Source organism: Pelobates fuscus, chromosome 4 (assembly GCF_036172605.1).
Source record: "Pelobates fuscus isolate aPelFus1 chromosome 4, aPelFus1.pri, whole genome shotgun sequence".
NCBI classification, from domain to species: domain Eukaryota; kingdom Metazoa; phylum Chordata; class Amphibia; order Anura; family Pelobatidae; genus Pelobates; species Pelobates fuscus.
Window position 1 is genome coordinate 162,505,887 of NC_086320.1, and position 21,934 is coordinate 162,527,820.

At 40.8% G+C, this 21,934-nt stretch overlaps 1 protein-coding gene across 1 annotated transcript; it reads right to left on the reverse strand.

Annotated features, from left to right (window-relative positions):
• Positions 1-532: 532 nt before the first annotated feature.
• Positions 533-21,061, reverse strand: SMIM13 (small integral membrane protein 13). Its single transcript, XM_063451722.1, has 3 exons — positions 20,958-21,061; positions 6,123-6,209; positions 533-1,291 (listed from the first exon to the last, which is right to left on the reverse strand). Exons 2-3 carry the CDS (start codon positions 6,196-6,198, stop codon positions 1,098-1,100), a joined length of 270 nt encoding a protein of 89 aa, XP_063307792.1. The 5' UTR covers positions 6,199-6,209; positions 20,958-21,061; the 3' UTR covers positions 533-1,097.
• Positions 21,062-21,934: the final 873 nt, after the last annotated feature.

Sequence of the window (21,934 nt, forward strand, 5' to 3'; positions counted from 1 at the left end):
AGAAATACTCTTCTAATCTCCATAATTTAAGAGATAATAATGAAACTGCTTGTCAAACAAAGGTAGCATGATCATTTTAACTTGTAGATATGTGTGAAACGTCTGATAACTAATCCAGGCAACGAAAAAGTAATAAAGTAAACAGTATAAAAAGTAACACTAGCAAACGACAATCTTAGAACTAAAATAGGACCAAATAAAGCACAGAAGAGGACTGCTACCAAGTACCTAGAGTCTACAGGATAAAACAATCCTCTTTAGATACTTCAATGTGTGACGTCCACAGTGCGATCTGACACAGCCACTAAAGAGCAATTAAGCCTGGGAACAAGGCAAGAAAGATATTTCCTTGAGGCTGAGCAGAGGAGATATCTTCTGCTTGTAAAACAGTAACATAAATGTTAGAGAAAAAAAAACATTACTTTAGATATACATGTATAAATATTTTAACGAAGATATAATTTTCCTCCTGTAAATTAAAATAGACTGGTAATGTTTGAGTAGTCTAATAAGTAAAGCACACTTATTCATATAGGATGGTGATAAGTGTAATGATTTAGGAGGTAAGGCTGCTGCCTTGAAAAAGGCATTCTGGAGGCAGATACAAGAAGTCCATGGCAAGTATGTCAATTCATAGATGGTATACAATAACAGAGCCTTGGTATGGCCTAATTTAGCATGTTACCTCACACCAAGATCTGAATTACCATATGTGTTTATGGTCAGAGAGGCTTTCTAGAATGAAAGGGAATAATTCCCCCATCCCCATTTGAGCAGAGTTTAAAAGTATGATAGCTGTTTTTCTGAAGCCACTAAATTCAGACTCTACTGGACGCAGATTACAAGATGATTTTTGCTCCATTTTCATTCAGATGCCATGCAATTATTGCTTCCTAGCCAGTGAAGAAACAGCAAATAGATTTCTAAAGTCCAAGAAAAGCAGTGCCATGGTAAGATCTATGTATCCATTCTATTCCCCTATCCCCTTTTCTCACAGCCAGTACATCCATTAAATTATAGTGTTGATTCCTAGTGCAGATGCTGAAAATATGGGGTGTGATATCTTCAAGGATGAATTCCAAGCAATGCAACTGGCTTTAGGTCGCCTCTTCTCCTAAAGCTCTCCTTTGTCGTGCAGACTTGGGTCTTGATCGCTGAGGTGTAGGTGGAGCATCAGGCTCTGCGAGTGGTTCTGTGGACTCCCCTTCTCCCTGTAAAGAGCCACTGTCGCAGACAAGTTCTCGTAGGAATTTAAATTTGGACAGGAAGAGATGCCATACCACGTACCACCCTAAAAACAACAGCATATTTATATATTATTTTTGTATTTTTTTTTTAAAGTATAATATCTTTCACAGTAGAGTAGTAGAGTAGTGGTTGCTAACCTTTACCATTCCAGATGCTGTGCAAGCATCCAGATATGCAAGCCACGGATCTGGAATGGTGGAGGTTGGTAATCCCTGTATTAGAACATAAACTTATTGCTTGTTAGATCTCTTGCGGTCTACACTTAAGAACCAAACAAAAAGGCGGTCATGCAAATCATGTTAACATGTACTCCAAATGAGTTAATGCAACTAAGCACCATAATCATTACAGTGCCATCCAAAACAAAGCCATACCACAGGCACCATGGCAACCCAGATAATCATTGAAAATGCCAGGGAACATCTGACAGTGAGCTGCAATGGTGATGATGTTGAGAGTGTTCCTTTAATTGCTGTTGTTTTGATGCGTGGTGGTGGAAGAGCAAACCTTAAAGGAACACTATAGTCACCTAAACAATTTTAGCTTAATGAAGCAGTTTTAGTGTGTAGATCATGCCTCTCAGGTTTCACTGCTCAATGCACTGCCATTTAGGAGTTAATCACTTTGTTTCAGTTTATGCAGCCCTTGCCACGCCTCCCCTGGCTCTGACTGACACAGCCTGCATGAAAAAAACTGGTTTCACTTTCAATCAGATGTAATTTACCTTAAACAATTGTATCTCTTTCTCTGTAAATTGAACTTTAATCACATACAAGAGGCTATTGCAGGGTCTAGCAAGCTATTAATATAGCAGGGGATAAGAAAATCTAAATTAAATAGAACTTGCAATAAAGGAAGGATAAACATTAGCTGACTCTTTACAGGAAGTGTTTAGGAAGGCTGTACAAGTCACATGCAGGGAGGTGTGACTAGGATTCATAAACAAAGTGATTTAACTCCGAAATGGCAGATAATTGAGCATTGAGATTGCAGGGGCATGATCTATACACCAAAACTGTTTCATTAAGCTAAAGTTGTTTTGGTGACTATAGTGTCCCTTTAATTATTTTTTTGTTTTTGTGCACTTAGTATATATATTAAATATCATTCTAAATGTATTTATATACCATTTTTACATACCGTATATACTCGAGTATAAGCCGAGTTTTTCAGCACATTTTTTGTGCTGAAAAATCCCAACTCGGCTTATACTCGAGTCAGTGTCTGTATTATGGCAATTTATATTGCCATAATACAGACTGGGGCTGTGGGGGCTGCAGAGATCTTACTTACCTTTCCTGCAGCTCCTGTCAGCTCTCTCCTCCTCCGCGCCGGTCCGTGCAGCTCTTCTGTCAGCTCCCAGTGTAAATCTCGCGAGAGCCACGGCTCTCGCGAGATTTACACTGGGAGCTGACCGAGGTGCTGAACGGACGGCGCGGAGGAGGAGAGAGCTGACCGGAGCTGCAGGAAAAGTAAGTTACAGCTCTGCAGCCCCCCTCTCCCCCCCACTGAACTGCCAATGCCACTGGACCACCAGGGAAGGAGAGCCCCCCTCCCTGGCCAGCTAGCAAGCAGGGAGGGGGGACGAAAAAAAAAAATAATAATAATACAAATAATAATAGAAAATAATAATATAACAACAACAAAATTAAAATAATAATAATAAAAAAATATTAAAAATGCCCACCACCACCAATGCTCTGCATCACACACACACTGCATTCACACACACTGCACTCACACACTGCACTCATACACACACACTGCATTCATACACACACAAACACACACTGCACTCATACACACACACTGCACTCATACACACACACTGCACTCATACACACACTGCACTCATACACACACTGCACTCATACACACACTGCACTCATACACACACTGCACTCATACACACACTGCACTCATACACACACTGCACTCATACACACACTGCACTCATACACACACTGCACTCATACACACACTGCACTCATACACACACTGCAGTCATACACACACACACTGCAGTCATACACACTGCAGTCATACACACTGCACTCATACACACTGCACTCATACACTGCACTCATACACACACACTGCACTCATATACACACACACACTGCACTCATATACACACACACACTGCAGTCATATACACACTGCACTCATACACACACACTGCAGTCATATACACACACACTGCATTCATTATATACACACACTGTAAATAAATATTCAATTAATATATTTTTTTATGATCTAATTTTATTTAGAAATTTACCAGTAGCTGCTGCATTTCCCACCATAGTCTTATACTCGTGTCAATACGTTTTCCCAGTTTTTTGGGGTAAAATTAGGGGCCTCGGCTTATATTCGGGTCGGCTTATACTCGAGTATATACGGTAATTATGTTATTGCATTGGTTATATATTGGGTGATCTGCCTAACAATGCAGTCAGTCGGTCATTTACATCGATCAGAAGCATGTGATCACGGTGTCATTGCAATCACATGGCTCGGATTGGCAGGATTGTCTGCAGATCCGGCAAGTGGTGCCCTAACAGCATTAAAGCTCTCATTTTGTAGGGATTGCATGTCCCAATGACAAGAGGTTAACAGCTTGACAGTAGGAGGACAATGCAGAAGGCAGGGCACTGGGGCAGTGAAGGTATGCCTCATGGCGCTGGCATAAAAATAGGAAAAAAACTGCAAATATGGCACTACATTGTCAGGAATGCAGGTTTTCTTTCTAATAGATGCAATATGAACAATTACATTGTAACACTTACAAACCTTACTATATACTCTCACATAACCCTTACCACCACCATTTTTCCAAAACAGCGAGCTGTAGTAGCTATGGTGCCACGGCATCCCCTAGTGTAAGTAGTCAAACTGCTTGCTAGCGCAGGGCTAGCTCATTGGCTGAGAGCACCCAGTTACACCTATCACTCAGTTTAAAGGGTGTGACAGGATTAAAACGAACAATATAAATAACTCAGTAAGGAAATCAAAGATTTGTTACAAACAGTAATGTTGTGTTTTCAGTCAACCAGTTTGTAGTTGAAATGCCAATTCTAATCAAAGGACTAAAATCCACAAATCAGGATAAATGAATAGCAGTCCCCAGTCAGGTGTGGGGACAATAACTGTAAAAATAGGCATGTTCTGTGACATTCACACATTTTTTTATCTTCTCTAAAAGAGACTTATTTTATAGGATTGTAATCTGAATTAAAAGCATTTTTTCTACTACTTTAATAAACACAAAAAATGTGAATAAGGAACTACAAACTAGGGATCGACCGATATTGATTTTTTTAGAGCCAATACCGATAATCTGTGAACTTTCAGGCCGATAGCCGATAACTTGCCAATATTCTGTACATTTACCATTTTGAAAAAAATAAACTATTTCTTACGGTAAATGCACAAAATATACAGGCCACATGTAGTGGATGCAGGGTGTTTAGACAGGGGAGCCGTGTGTTTGTCTGGTGGATGCAGTGTGTATTTGTGTAGTGTGTATATAATTAATGCAGGGTATGTTTGTGTAATGTGTATAGTGAATGCAGTGAGTGTTTGTGTAGTGGGTATATATAGTGAATGCATAGTGTGCGTAAAGTGAATGCAGTGTGTGTGGTGTGCGTAAAGTGAATGCAGTGTGTGTGGTGTGCGTAAAGTGAATGCAGTGTGTGGTGTGCGTAAAGTGAATGCAGTGTGTGTGGTGTGCGTAAAGTGAATGCAGTGTGTGTGGTGTGCGTAAAGTGAATGCAGTGTGTGTGTAGTGTGCGTTAAGTGAATGCTGTGTGTGTATAGGGAATGCAGTGTGTTTGTGTAGTGTCTGTATATAATGAATGAAGTGTTTGTGTAGTGTGTGTGTGTGTTTGTTTAGTTGTGTATATAATGAATGCAGAGTGTGTGTGTGTTTGCATTCATTATATACACAACTATACAAACACACACACTCTGAATTCATTATATACACAACTATACAGAGTGTGTGTGTGTGTGTGTGTGTGTGTGTGTGTTTCTGAAGGGATGTAATTTGTGTAAAATTATTTTAATTTTATTTTTAATATATGTTTTTTGGTGTTTTTTTTGTCCCCCCTCCCTGCTTGTTACCTGGCCAGGGAGGGGGGATATGGCATTCCCTGGTGGTCCATCGGCAAGTACCGAGCAGTGGAGGGCCAGCAAGCTGTTACTTACCTTCCCAGCAGCTCCCCTCAGCTCCCTGTGTAAATCTCGCAGCCAGCGTGCCGCGCAGAGCGTCGCCATGGTAACCCGTGGCGATGGCCGCGGGACTCGCAAGATTTACACAGGGAGCTGCTGGGAAGGTAAGTAACAGCTTGATGTGGGCCCCACCAAGTCCGCCGGGCTCATTACACGGAGGTATACAAGGAGGTCCTAGGAGTTATTATCGGCAATATCGGTATCTCTATTGGCTGATACCGATATTGCCGAAAATAACGAATATCGTCCGATAACGGTAAAACCGATAATCGGTTGATCCCTACTACAAACATTTAAAGAAAAACTCCAAGCACTATGACAAGTTATGGTACCAGGAGTGCCAAGGCCGCCCCCCAATGTAAGCAATTAAACCATTTTTAAACGTTAGCTCTCCTGAGTTAGACCTAGCAATGCCAGTGGAGGCGTGGAGCAGCGCCCAGCGTTTCACAGATTAAAAGTCCTACTGTGACTAAATGGTTTGACAACATACTATAGGGGCATCAAGGTACAACTGGGGTACTAGAATACACTGTAGTGTTTATGGTGCTTTGAGTGTTCTCTTAAACATGCAGTATACTATGGCCGTCCATCTAATCTACAATCTTGTAAATTGAAAAATAGAATAATGAACAGTTACTCACCGCACAACATGAACAGCAGGACACAGATTAGAGTGGCTACAAAGACCAGAAAAGTTAATCCCACACTCTGCCACATTTTACTAATTTCTGTAAAACAAAGAAGAAAATATAATAGTTTCTCTGCTTACATAGAAAAAGCCTGCAGAAACATACTATACACACCAGAACAACTACATTAAAGGAGCACTATAGGGTCAGGAACACAAATTTATTCCTGACCCTATAGTGTTAAAAACCACTATCTAGCCCCCTTGGCCTCCCTAAAGATAGTCAAATCTCACTTGTATTCAAGTCTGAAGCTGCTGCCTCTGCTTGTTAACTTCCTCTGACATCATCAGAAGTGGTAGCCTGATCCAATCACAATGCTTCCCTATAGGATTGGCTGAGACTGCCAAGAAGGCAGATCAGGGGCAGAGCCAGCACAATTCACACAGCCCTGGCCAATCAGCATCTCCTCATAGAGATGAATTGAATCAATGAATCTCTATGAGGAAAGTTCAGTGTCTGCATGCAGAGGGAGGAGATGCTGAATGTTTGGTTGCATTTTAGGCAGCCATGACCCAGGAAGGATCTCTAACAGCCATCTAAGGAGTGGCCTGTGAAGTTATCACTAGGCTGTAATGTAACACTTTACAGCAAAAAGCCTGAAGGTAATGATTCTACTCACCACAACAAATTCAATAAGCTGTAGTTGTTCTGGTGACTATAGTGTCCATTTAAGCTGTAGTTTTTCTAGTGACTACAATGTCCCTTTAAGGTCAGAAGTAATTATCCAAGTTATGAACTAAAACAAAACCAAGAATTAGTGATTTGTGTTTGTTCCACCACAGTTTAAGGGTTTCTCTTTAAGTGCACCCATACAGATTATACATTGTTTTCTAAAGGACAGCCATGGCTTTAATTTAATATCCTATATGTATATCCAACACAACATTATGTGTGAATAAAAATGTGTGCGGGTGGGGTGTAATTTTACACATCCAGTGCAATTAAATAAAAACAACTCAAAATAGATTCATATATTAGCACTGATTTTTAAGTGCCTTAATATATCTAGAATATTTTTTTTGCCAATTAGTTAACCCTATACCAATAATGCAATGCCAACCCATACCCCTTACACAGTGCTTATTCCAACGCTAACCGTGTACCTACCCTAATATTACCCTTAAGCCTACACTATCCTTAACCCTAAAGCAGAATTAATCCTTACCTAACCCTAACCCCACCCGGACTCTAGCACTAACCCTACATTGAACCTTAAAGATAACTCTAACCTAACCCTAACCCCAAGGAAAACCAATATCAATTCTGACATCAGAAGATGGGTTTTCTAATTAAAACAGTAGATAATGGTCTATGACTGCCGTCTAGTGACACTGTGATCAGTGCTAGCCAGCTGGCAAGGTCCAGCACCAATCACAATTGACTGAGAACATGCAGGGAGAGCCTGACACCTATTCATATCCTGTGGTATCTCCACTACCTATGAAGTTAAAGGGCTCTCCAGTGCTGATTTCACAGACACCCCTGAGAAAGGCAGCAGGAGAGTTTCCGAAACGTAGGGGGATTGGAGACTTGTGTTAGGCTGGATTATTGGTGGTAATTACATTTGTACATGTGCCTTGATTTTCTTTTGTTTGTTTGGTTTTGCATTTATCTATGATTTAAAGTTTCATTGAATAAAAGGATTTAGAAGTAAATTTCACTTGTAAGCTAAATACAGATATATATATATATATAAAAAGTTGAAAATGATAGCACTCCCAGGACTCCAACTTAAGATTTAACTTTTAATAGTTTGTAAAATAATTTATTTATTTTACAAACTATTAAAAGTTAAATCTTAAGTTGGAGTCCTGGGAGTGCTATCATTTTCAACTTTTCTACATTTTGCTTGACAAGCACCGGGCAAGTATTTCCACTATATGGAGTGCAAGATTACTTATATTACTTATATAGTCATATTCACCCCTCCCCCATAGGCTTTTATTTCTGAATTTAACCGGTCATGGGATTTTGGGAAGGAAGCAGTGGGATTTTTAACCCCTCACTCGCCACCAATGAGTGAGCTGTTGGAATTTTGTTTGCAATGACAATATGCAAATGAAATTCGGACAAACCAAACATAACAATGGATGTAATTTGGTTAGGCCAATTTTTTTTCTTTTTTTCAGATGAAATGATTTGGCTGAATCGAATTTTCAGTCCTGCACAAGTCTAGAGAGCACACAATAAGGTGTATGAATTTGGTTCTCAACAGATCTCATTTTCTGTTTTAAGTTAAAGTCTCTGGAATCTTTAGTTTACATAAATAAATAAATAAATAATGTACTTATTAAACGAATGCCCATTTACATTTGTGAAATGAGGCAATGTATGAAACTGGAAAGCACAGCTGTCGGTTTAAAAATTAATCTGCAAAATATTTCAGAAACGATAGAAAGACAATACAACCATTTAGCTTCCTGTTTCTTTCCCGCCAGTTACTCATATTTGATGTTAATCCAACAATGAGGCGTTTGGGAAAAAGTCTTCTACAGAAAAATAGAAGATTTGGATTTTATGTTAGAAAACAAGTTAAATTATGAAACTAGCCTCCATTGCACTAATGTATTTCCCCAAGGAGACATAGATCTATTACACAAAATAGACTATTTGTGCAGCTGTCTCTTTAAAAAGCGAAGGAAAAGGAACAATAACTTCTTTGGAAATTATACCATTGAATAAAACATTGAAAATTGCCTATAGGATGTATTGACCTAATTTTGTCAATACTGTATTGACCCTAGTTTTAAGTCTATTCTTACAGATATTTTGCCAGAGAACCCAAACCCAAAAAATCATTATAGCTATTTTTAACAGAAGCGAAATGTTTTTATAAATGTAAACGTTGTATAGTTTGTAAAACCACTGATTCTTCTGTTCAATCTAAAGTCACCCATTTTACTTCACATTTAAAAAAAAAAAAAAAAAAAAAAAAAAAAACTTTGCCATAAAAGATTTTATTTGTTGCAACACTAACAATTTGATTTATTTATTTGAGTGCCCTTGGGGCCTCCAATACGTGGGAATGACTTCAAGATGCCTTAAAATTGGAGAACATTGCCTACACATTATTACGGGCTACACAAACCACTCAGTTTCCAAGCACTTTCTCACACATAAAAAAAAAAGATCCTAAATTACTAAAATGTATAATGTATTCCGAAATGTAAAATTCCCTGCAGAGGTAGCAATATAAAGAACATTTGGGGCAAATATGAAATGGAGTGGGTTTTTAACTTAAAAACTTTAGCCCCTAATGCAGTGATGGCAAACCTTTTTGAGCCCGAGTGCCCAAACGCAATACATGCCAATTCTTTTCCCTCAGAATGCCAACACAGCAATTAAACCTGTATACTGAGGTTTAAGTAGAAAAAACTGTCCGAACGAATTAACTTTTGTTTTAAAAGAAGAATACAACAGAGAGTTCAATAATACAAATTTAAAATAATTATATAAATAGATAAAATTAAACTTATATTTATTAGTATCTCCAACAAATGCAATACATACAAACAGACTGCTGAACAAATTCACACAGACTGCTTAATATATACACATACCGACACACACACACAGTCCGCTAAATACACACAAAGACTGCTGAATACATACACACACTCTGCATTGAGGGGTGGAGTGTATGTGTTTGTGTGTAAGGGTGTGGAGTGTGGGTGGGAGAAGGAGTGCTGTGTGGCTGGGAGAAGGAGTGTGGTGGGGGGATAGGGGGTAATGATACATTAATAATAATAATAAAAAAAAGTATATTAAATCTGTATCCCCCCCCCTCCTTCTTCTTACCTTTGGTGAAGGATGGGGGACACAGCCAGCCCTGGTGGTCCAGTGGTGGTAAGTATGTCTCTAGGAAGCAGCTCTCCTGTCCAGTGCGATGCTATGTGGAGCGTTATCATGGTAACACACGGCAACGCCCCACACAGATTGCTCATGGGAGGACAGGAGAGCTGCTTCCCAGATACCTCCCCCTGTTTCCAGGTCCTCCTTACCAAGGAACCTACTTTCCAGTAGAAGATTCTACCATCTACACAAAAAAAACATTCGGACAAACCAGTCCATATTGCATTGAAAGGGGTATTCCTTTTTATTCTGGACTATTTCATTTGATTAATGACAACACCATTTTATTGTATTCTTGATGCGCAAAATCTATTTTTGTTTTTTACTGTTGATTCTGAAAAGGGTTGGAGGGATCCCCTTTTTTGGTTTGCTGCCCTGCCTTATCTGGTTGATTAGCACTAAACCTGCTCTATTGTTTATACCATGAGGAATAGTATAGTCTGATGTCAAGTACTTGTAGTTCTGGGCGCCAGGCCTTTTTTTTTTTTATAAATGTTAGCCCTGCTGTGGATAAATGGCTAAGTTGCCTTGGGAGGACAGTCCAAAGCAGCATGAAACTTTTACCTCCATGGGTGTACATAACAGGTATTGCACGCTCGTTGTCTGGCAATCCCTCGTGCAGTGGTTTCCAAACCAGTCCTCAAGGCACGCCTCCCAGTCCAAAATTTAAGGATTACCCACTTGTGTCAAGGTGTTTTTTTTTCTTTATTTCTTTCTAAAAACACAATGGACACAACTGGGAAATCCCTAAATCCTGGACTGGAAAGCGTGCCTTGAGGACTGGTTTGGAAACCACTGCTCTAGTGAGTCAGAGAGACGTCTCAGTGTGTCAGAGTGAATGCTCGAAATCACAAAGTGCCAGATCACAAAGAGTTATTTCTGATGTGTGCACTCACCGGAGGTGGAAATCTTAGGCTCCCACACTAGACCACCAAGGATCCCGGACCCCGACTAAACCCTATAAAGTGGAGGTCACAACTACATTACAATAAATATTATATAGCCAGCACACCCCACAGACACACATTGCATACAGCCAGCACATACACATTACACCCAACAAATACACTCCACCCACACACACAGTCAGGCCCATAAATATTGGGACATCGACACAATTCTAATATTTTTGGCTCTCTAAATCCACCACAATGGATTTGAAATGAAATGAACAAGATGTGCTTTAACTGTAGACTTTCAGCTTGAATTTGAGGTTATTTACATCCAAATCAGGTGAACGGTGTAGGAATTACAACAGTTTGTATATGTGCCTCCCACTTTTCAAGGGACCAAAAGTAATGGGACAATTGGCTGCTCAGCTGTTCCATGGCCAGGTGTGTGTTATTCCCTCATTATCCCATTTACAAGGAGCAGATAAAAGGTCCAGAGTTAATTTCAAGTGTGCTATTTGCATTTGGAATCTGTTGCTGTCAACTCTCAATATGAGATCCAAAGAGCTGTCACTATCAGTGAAGCAAGCCATCATTAGGCTGAAAAAACAAAACAAACCCATCAGAGAGATAGCAAAAACATTAGGTGTGGCCAAATCAACTGTTTGGAACATCCTTAAAAAGAAAGAACGCACCGGTGAGCTCAACACCACTAAAAGACCCGGAAGACCACGGAAAACAACTGTGGTGGATGACCGAAGAAGTCTCAGATCAAGAACACTCTCCAGGAGGTAGGTGTATGTGTGTCAAAGTCAACAACCAAGAGAAGACTTCACCAGAGTGAATACAGAGGGTTCACCACAAGATGTAAACCATTGGTGAGCCTCAAAAACAGGAAGGCCAGATTAGAGTTTGCCAAACAACATCTAAAAAGCCTTCACAGTTCTGGAACAACATTTTATGGACAGATGAGACCAAGATCAACTTGTACCAGAGTGGTGGGAAGGGAAGATTATGGAGAAGGAAAGGAACTGCTCATGATCCAAAGCATACCACCTCATCAATGAAGCATGGTGGTGGTAGTGTCATGGCGTGGGCATGTATGGCTACCAATGGAACTGGTTCTCTTGTATTTATTGATGATGTGACTGCTGACAAAAGCAGCAGGATGAATTCTGAAGTGTTTCGGGCAATATTATCTGCTCATATTCAGCCAAATGCTTCAGAACTCATTGGACGGCGCTTCACAGTGCAGATGGACAATGACCCGAAGCATACTGCAAAAGCAACCAAAGAGTTTTTTTAAGGGAAAGAAGTGGAATGTTATGCAATGGCCAAGTCAATCACCTGACCTGAATCCGATTGAGCATGCATTTCACTTGAAGAAGACAAAACTGAAGGGAAAATGCCCCAAGAACAAGCAGGAACTGAAGACAGTTGCAGTAGAGGCCTGGCAGAGCATCACCAGGGATGAAACCCAGCGTCTGGTGAAGTCTATGCGTTCCAGACTTCAGGCTGTAATTGACTGCAAAGGATTTGCAACCAAGTATGAAAAAGTGAAAGTTTGATTTATGACTGTTAATCTATCCCATTACTTTTGGTCCCTTAAAAAGTGTGAGGTACATATACAAACTGTTATAATTCCTACACCGTGCACCTGATTTGGATGTAAATACCCTCAAATTAAAGCTGAAAGTCTGCAGTTAAAGCACATCTTGTTTGTTTTATTTCAAACCCATTGTGTTGGTGTAAAGAGCCAAAAAGATTCGAATTGTGTTGATGTCCCAATATTTATGGACCTGACTGTATTACAGCTAGCCACCATACAAACACATTATAGGGGAGGGCAAAGGCCTAGATATTACACTTCAAATTTGACCTAAGTTTGGCCATCCAAGATGAGAATTTTCCCAGATGGCCATTTTTATCTCTGGTTTACCAGTCAGATTTAATTTAGGAAAATTCAGAGTGCATAGTGATTAACCAATGTGATGGTTTAAGCATGGTAGCCAATAGTTTTGAATGCTACTTTACTGACAAGATTAAACAGTTAAGCAAAGAATCCCCCCCACCTCCCCTCTTTGGATCTCATATTGAGAGTTGACAGCAACAGATTCCAAATGCAAATAGCACACTTGAAAAGAGACGCGCGCACGTCAAGTTCAGCCTTCCTCACATTTGTATTTTGCTATTGATCCAAAAGAAGGCAAAAAAATAAAAAACTCAAAAACAAAACCAAAAAAAAACAGTTTGAAGCACTTCCAATTTTGCAAAAAAACTAGGGGAAAAAATCCTTCTTGACCCCAGAATGGCAGTCAGATTTATCCTTGAATCAAGCAGGTATTACCCTACATTGAAAGATTATATATTCGAATATTCTGTTTTTGCAAGAATGCATCTAGTTGCTGTTTGAACGTCTGTATGGACTCTGATAAAACCACTTCTTCAGGCAGAGAATACCACATCCTTATTGTTTTTACAGTAAAAAAAACCTTTACTTTGCCTTAGACTAAATCTTCTTTCTTCCAGTCTAAACGCATGACCTTGTGTCCTATGTAAAGTCCAGTTTGTGAATAGATTTCCACACAATGGTTTGCATTGGCACCGATTGTATTTGTATAATGTTATCATATCCCTTCTCAAGCGACGTTTTTCTAAACTAAAGAGGTTTAAATGTTTTAACCTTTCTCCATAGCTGATATATTCCATTCCTTTTATTCCTCTCGCATCCTGTCTTTTGCTAAAACCTGTCGCTTCCACCTTCAAATTTTTTTTTGCCTGCTTCTGACCCCTTTTACGCAAGATGCTGCCAAGGAGCTTGTTCATGCTCTATTAATCTCTTGCATGGATTACTGTAATTCTCTCCTAATTGGTCTCCCCAACAGTAGTACTGCCCCACTACAACCCGTAATTAATGTCGTTCAAAATACTAACCCTTACCTATTAAGTTCTAAACAACTCTAGCCCCTGTCACAGGTTCGTAGGTATACCCCTTCTCAGTCTCTCCGCTCTGTCAGTGACCTTCTCCTGTCGGTTGCTTGCACCCTCATTGCTAACACAAGCTTGAAGGACTTTTCACTGAGTATTCTTTTCTTTTGGAACACCTTGCCTACCACTATCAGACTCGCCCCTTATCTTCAATCATTTAAGAAGTCCCTCAAAACCCATCTTCTTAGAATTGCCTATGGCCTACCAGACTAACTTTTAGGTCACAATCTGTCTCTGGCTCTCTCCTAGAGGGCCAAAATCAAGTTCTATTACTTTTCCACCTTTTGTTTGCTGTCCCCCTTGATGCCCTTTCTATTATGCCTTTATACTTCACTACTCGAGACTGTAAGCTGGTTTTGAGCAGGGTCCTCATCTACCTATTATTCCTGTATCATTTTGTAATTGTCTCATTTATTGTTAAATATCCCCCATTATAATATTGTAAAGCGGTGTGCAATAAGTTGGGGCCAAACTTTTGAATTTGAAATTATTTTGTGTCAAGACAAGTAGATTGAATGTGTGAGAAGATAATCAGATGGAGGGAAAACTATAGCTATATCTTTGAACCCCAGCTTTCATGTTTTATATTGTCAATTTTCCTTCTCACAATTTTATAAAAATGGCCAATGAAGCAGTTCTATACAATGATGGCAAAACGGACACATTCTGGCAATTAGCGGGTCTCTGTTTCCAGTCTTGTGTCCGAAATTCGAGCAAACTAGCACATTAATGCTAGAGGAATGATGGACACTGACTAGTATCTTTAAATACAAATTCAATTTATTAAATCTGATTAATCAGGGGAAAAATAATAATAATAAAATCAGCAAATTAATCGATTATGAAAATGCAGCCGTACTCCTTGCACAATCAAGCATACTGCATTGGAGTAGGAATACAGTTTCTACCTTCTATACTGACTGGCGAAAGCAAAAGGAGGAGCTTCTAGCAATGATTGACAGAGATACAGTGGTGTGGATTTCTACATTTTAATAATTTCACACTCAACAATCACATATTTTTTTAAAACATAGGTAGTAAGTAAAAGTAATATTAAAAAAAAATAAAAAAAATCAGGTCAATGGTGTTTCCATTTAATACTGCTCACTGGTTCAGTGGAAATGCCTCCACTCATGGCATGGGTTAGTCATTCAAGTCTGATAAATGTGCTTCGGAAGCAGTTGACCCATTTATTGAGGTTGGCTGCTAGAATTTCGGCTGGTATTGAATCCAGTCAAAATTCATTAAAAAAATATTGGCAAAATCCAGTCGATAATTTGTGTCTGGGTTTTACTGATATTAGAGAATCGAGGTCATAATTGGAAACATCCTGATTTAATTATTGACGGTTTATGCCTACACTGGGATGGTCTACTCTTGGATATTCTAGGTGTGCCATTTGTTGCCATTTTTGAGATTGCATAAGGTGTCTGAACTAAACCACTTGCACTTTTAATAAATTGCTAACACATAGCAACCACATTATTTACTACAGAAGAGAATAATCACTGGGAACACTGTTGTACAACTTGGCTGATCACCAATCTATATTTCTGACAGACTGACGTTCTCTCTTATTGGTCTAACCAGAGACCAAACTTCAACCTTTATTTATGTAAGTTGCCAGAGCTCATCCTGCACTTTCTCACACACCCTCAACTCAAGCACAGGACAACACACTTAAAATTCCTTGTAGTACTCAAGAAGCAGTAACAGAGGACATTCTTGTCTGATCATACACTAATCCGCTAGGTATCTCAATCAGGGTTAACTCAAGCAAGGTAGTCTCAAAGGGTTTTATTAACAGCACCCAATCTGTTAGGGACCTGAAGCTTAGACCATTATGCAAGCCCAACAACAATTTGTTTTTATGTCCCGAATATTAGAGGCCTAAGCATTATGCCAGAGTTAAGTGTGCTCTACTAAAAATGTGAAGTATAACTTGCTTTCTACTGCCTATTTTATGACAAGGTAAAAATGTTTTGCTGAAACTTTGCACACGGTTTTGTTAAGGGTAAAATCAAACTTACAAAATAAAAAATGTACTCACATTGAGCACTGAAAACTGTTTACATGTTTTAATGTGTTGTTTTACCAAAGCAATTCAGATTACAACACATTTTAGCTTACCCGGCATGGAACATGATGGTAAATCCACTCATTATGAAAACAAGGCAGATGTGTTTTTCTTTCTCAGGTGGCTAGGGAGCATCTTAGCAAGCTAAACAAGAGAACCTTGCAGCTGACGGTGTAGGTCCCCATTTAGCATTTTTTAGGTTGCTTAGCAGCCATGGCAAAATGTGACACACTAATGAAAAGTCTAGGGATAGGTTCAAAAAGGGAAAACATGCGACACAACTGAGGTTTGCCTAGCAATGATGAACATTTTTAATAAGTACCATCACAATCAGAGATCCAGTATAAGAGATGTGTGTTAATTTGGTACTCTTCTCGTGGCAGAGCTACAGTTAGAGGGACACTCTGGATCTTAAAAATACGTCAGCTTTCTGAAAGAGATCTTTATGTATGAATAGTGTGTCCCCATCTTTTTATTTTACAAAAAGTACAGACTTAAAGGGACACTATAATCACCAGAACAACTAAAGCTTACTGTATTTGTTCTGGTGAGTAGAATTATTCCCTTCAGGCTTTTTGCAGTAAACCCAGTATTTTCAGAGAAAATGCAGTGTTTACATTACAGCCTAGTGATACCTCCAATGGCCACCCCTCAGATGCCTACTGGGGAACCCTCTGCATGGAGACACTGAACGTACCTCATAGAAATGCATAGGCGTGCACACGGGGTGTGCCTGGGCACACCCTAATACCCGCGGCAAGTCTATGGATTGAGATCAGCAGGGGAGATCTCCCGTGTCTGCTCATGCAGAGCCCGCGCTATCCGAGTGCTGGATCTGTTCTAAGCCTCCATGGGCTTAGATCTCCCTCTTAAAGATCTCCCTCACCAGCCCACAGCAGCATGGAGGGAGGCAAGAGAGGACCCGGGGAGCTCTAGCCAGCAGCTCCGCCGGGTTCCTCTTGCGAGATCTGAGCATTGCCGCGGCAACGCTTAGATCTCGCGAGAGTGAACTCTAGCCCCGCAGGCTAGCGTTCACTCTCCACTGGACCACCAGGCAGCAAGGAAGGATCCCCCCCTCCCTACATAAGGTAAGAAGGGAGGGGGGATATTTACTAATCAGCTCCCACCCCCCCACCACAATTCCTCCAAACATACAGCACACACGCACACACAGCACCCAACACAAACAGCACCCACACACACTAACAGGACCCTAACAAACAAACATACACACACACACACACACACACACACCTCAAGCACACTACCATCACCCTCACACACAGCATCTTTACACCATCCTCACAGCAGTGTTTGTGTGTGTGTATATATATATATATATATATATATATATATATATATATATATATATATATAGAGAAAAAAGCAATGAAGGGAGCACACTAGGTCTTCGTAATAGTGCAAAGTTATTTACTGCATTCCAAGGAATACATCTCTGTGTTATACAAAACAATCAACGTTTCGACCCTGCTGGGTCTTTATCAAGATCACAGTGACAAATGAAAGTTATTAACAATTTATACATAATCGTGTAATGAGCTTACCAGTAAGATGATCGGACAGCCGATAGACTGAAAACCCGGAAGTGAGAACCACCACGTGTCGTCGTGCGTGTGACGTGTTACGTGTTACGTATCAAACAGATAGCGTAGTTGCTAGGGAACTACGTTCAGAAAATACAAACATACACCCGGAAAAGGGAAAGCCGGAGGAAACAAAGGCTATATCAGTCCACAGACATGTATATACAACAAGAGCTGAGCCCATCTCCCCAGAATCTGCACAAGTACATCTATGTCCGTGCACAGAAAACGTGAAGTGAAAAATTGTGTGGAAAAAAACATCGGAGTGAAAACTTACAGTGTATAAGCAATATACATAGACTATCTGTACATATGGGGATCGGGCTAAAATACAAAGTATTTAGTAAACTATAAAATTGCGTTGTGTTGTGTATACCAACGTCTAATCAATAAGACTAATGATTATTCTTATAGCATGTAGTGGGCCTTAAGCTAGAGGCATAACATAATATTATGGCTAAGTCTATTGTGTTCATAAGACAATGTACAATTGTCTCCCACATAAATGTTAACCTTAATGCTTTATGGATCTGGACCTATTTTTATCTCAATTTTACTTACTGTATATTAGAGAATGCTTCTAGGCTTAAATTTACCTATTTCCCGTGTGTGTCACATCGGGGACCATACTGTAGTAGCTAGTGAGCCCATTCCAAAGTGAGCTATCTGGGTTGTACACTTTGAACAGAACAACTTAAGGTTGTATCCTATTCTATAGTATAGAGACAGGGAATTACAAATTGATGGAACCAATCTAGTATAAACAATACTCTAGAGCTACGAACGTTATTTTATGGGTACTGGATTATGTCCTTTAAGACAAGTCCCAATTTACAGCTTGCAGGAGTGCTGGTTTAAAGGAACATGGACAATACAAGGTGTTCATTGAGTCCATTTGGAGTCACGGTGTTCAGATGATGGATCCAGTGGGCCTCGCGTTGTAGGAGCAGTTTGGATCTGTCGCCTCCTCTCGGTTGTACCGGAACATGGTCGATTGCAATAAATCGTAATGTAGGTAGATGGTGTTGGCTGGCCAGAAAGTGTTTCGCGACAGGTTTGTCGGTCCGTTGGTCTCTAAAAGCCGTCATTATTCCCGATCGGTGTCCTCTGATGCGGTCACGCAAGGTCATATCAGTTTTTCCGACGTACGAGAGTCCACAGGGACATGTAATCATATAGATGACATGTGTAGTCATACACGTAATATAGTGTTTGATTGCCATTCTTTTGCCACTATGTGGATGGGCAAATGTTGATCCCGTAAGCATGTGGCTGCAGGTGACACATCCACTACATTTAAAACAGCCTTTTTTATGAATAGAGGGTGGTTTAGCATAGCAGTGCCGAGGGTCATTCCGAACCATATATATATATATATACACACACATACATACACGGCGTGTTTGTGCTTTATGGTGCACACCCTAATGCAATAGGCTGCGCACGCCTATGTAGAAATGCATTAATTCAATGCATCTCTATGAGGAGATGCTGATTGGCCAGTGCTTTGTTTGGCTTGTGCTGGCTCTGCCCCGATCTGTCTCCTTGACAGTCTCAGACAATCCAATGTGAAAGCATTGTGATTGGTTTAGAGAATCACTTGTGATGATGTCTGCCAAGCAGGCAGATTAGGGCAGAGCTAGCAGCTGCAGACTTGAATTAAAGTAAGATTTTACTATATTTAGGAGGGCGGGGGGTGGACTCATTGGTAGTTGTAATACAGTAGGGTAAGGAATGCATGTTTGTGTTCCTGACCCTATAGTGTTCCTTTAAATAGAAATAGTGACTTTTATAAATAAACCATGCTACACCCCGGTGGTTGTCAAACAACTGGTCATGTAACTTCCTAGTTTGGTTAGCTCCGTGGAGCTAAACTTAAGACGCAGTTAAGCATAATTTACATGTCTGAGCTGTAAATAAACTTTTAAACTGGGTTAATCATTTAACCTATCCAACATAATTCAGCATTCCAACATGATCTTTTAAACCATACAAAGCATTTCTCTGACAAAATGTATTTCAATGAGAAATACAAATACAAATCAAGAGATATAATAGTTATTTATGATGCAAAAATTTGGTTCTTTGTTGAGCTAATTTGCATATGCCTACCCAGAATCCCTTGCAGCAGTGAGAGCACTGTTAAAGTTAGATTTCTGTGGGATAAGAAAGTCTTATGGCTTGACTAGTGTGTACACTTGTGTTTAGCACATAATGATTACAACGATTATAATGAGGTTGTACATTGCAGTAAACGTGAAATGCTGTCCATTGCAGATTAGCTAGCACAGTGTAAAGGCTCCTACCCTGACTGTGATAGTCCCAGATTACATAATGACCCTTTCAAAACAGCTGACCCCAGTCTTGGAAAAAACATAGTTCCTTTGTTTACCAGGGGCTGAAGCTATGAGTCAGAGAGCAGCTGAGGGACTCTGAGTGAGGAGTTCTCTCTGCCCAGAACACAACCTGATCACATTTACTGCAATGGACAACCTCATTATAATCATTATGCACAGCCTCCATGGGCAGACTGGCACAGCACAGCATGACACAGCCCGGGACACACAGCTAGCATGGCACAGCCCGGGACACACAGTTAGCATGGCACACACAGCTAGCCTGGCAGAGACAGCTAGCATGACAAAGCCTGGCACACACAGCTAGCCTGGCACACACAGCTAACATGACCCAGCCTGGCACAAACATCTAGCCTGGAACAGCCTGGCACACACAGCTAGCATGGCACACACGGCTAGCTTGGCACAGCCTGGCACACACAGCTAGCCTGGCACAGACAGCTAGCATGACACAGCCTGGCACACACAGCTAGCCTGGCACAGACAGCTAGCATGACACAGCCTGGCACACACAGCTAGCCTGGCACACACAGCTAACATGACCCAGCCTGGCACAAACAGCTAGCCTGGAACAGCCTGGCACACACAGCTAGCATGGCACACACGGCTAGCTTGGCACAGCCTGGCACACACAGCTAGCCTGGCACAGACAGCTAGCATGACACAGCCTGGCACACACAGCTAGCCTGGCACACACAGCTAACATGACCCAGCCTGGCACAAACAGCTAGCCTGGAACAGCCTGGCACACACAGCTAGCATGGCACACAGCTAGCCTGGCACAGCCTGGCATGCAGTCTGTCAGTGTGCCTTATTACTGGGTGGGAAGGAAGGCTCCTGCACTGATTCACTGCTAGCACTGCAAAACTTCCACCCCAATGGTAGGAGGTCACAGTGTAGGCATTGCAGCACACTCACTGCAGTCCGGGCTAATATGAAGCAGTGACCAGCCTCCCTCCGCCAGTCGGATAGGCCGGTGATTGTGTCTCCCCCCGTCCCCGGGTTGCTGTGGTAGTTACCTGCACTCCTCCAGCCCCCGGGACCCGCAGACAATATAATGGAACCTTATCCCAGGGCCGCTCATCTCACGGTCACCACAAGACTCTTCTCCCCTAAACTGCACGGATTGGTTCCGACCGAAACAGCGGCCAATCAGAAACGCTATTTCCCCTACATCGCTCTGACGCATACAAAAGAACGCCCACCGGCACCTCTTCACTGCCGGAGTGGGAGGGGCTACCCGGCACTGCGGCAGCTATTCTTCAGGTTTCGAGACGTCTGCAGCTAGCGAGCAAAGCAGGAGAGGCCAGTAGGGGGCGCTATGACTGGGTGAATATCACTTCTTGCACGACAGGGCTTTCAACCTGCCACAGCGAGCTGGAGCCCGCATGGTTGGTGAAGCCAAGTGCTCAGCCAATCCATTAACCTGTTCAGGACCAATCAGAGATTTGACTGAAGACTCAAAATCAGTCAATCAGAGCAGAGTCCTCAAAAGACTGACATTGGTTTATATATTTTTGCAGTGCATCAACATTGCCTCTTTTTTTGCAACTCAGACCTCTTTTATTTTTAACCCCTTAAGGACACAGCTTCGAAAGCCTGTCTCACCCTTAAGGACACAGGCCAATTTTGCAGTTTGTGTTCAAATGCAATTTCCATCTCTGTCATTCATTGCACCAACACATATTATATACTGTTTTTAGAAGGCAAAAGGGGCTTTAATTCAATGTCACATATACATAGATAAAATATCATTAATTATAAAAAAATATATATATTTTTCAAGGTTTGGGCAATAATAGCGTGTGCATAATATGTCCAGTTTAGGAAAGGTAATTAAAAATAAATTAATTTATGTGTCTTGATTTATAGACTACATGATATGTGTAGGATTTCAGCCTATTTTGAAAGTCACAGGTCACAAAATACAAGGACTAAAATAAAAAGGTTAATGTAAAACAATTTTAGAAGTTGGTATGTTTGTCCGTTTAGTAGC

Excerpts from the sequence above, each read along its gene's own strand:
- SMIM13 (XM_063451722.1), bottom strand. The coding sequence starts at position 6,198 with ATGTGGCAGAGTGTGGGATTAACTTTTCTGGTCTTTGTAGCCACTCTA. Across the intron at positions 1,292-6,122 it reads CCTGCTGTTCATGTTGTGCG|GGTGGTACGTGGTATGGCAT; the intron begins GTGAGTAACTGT and ends TGTTGTTTTTAG.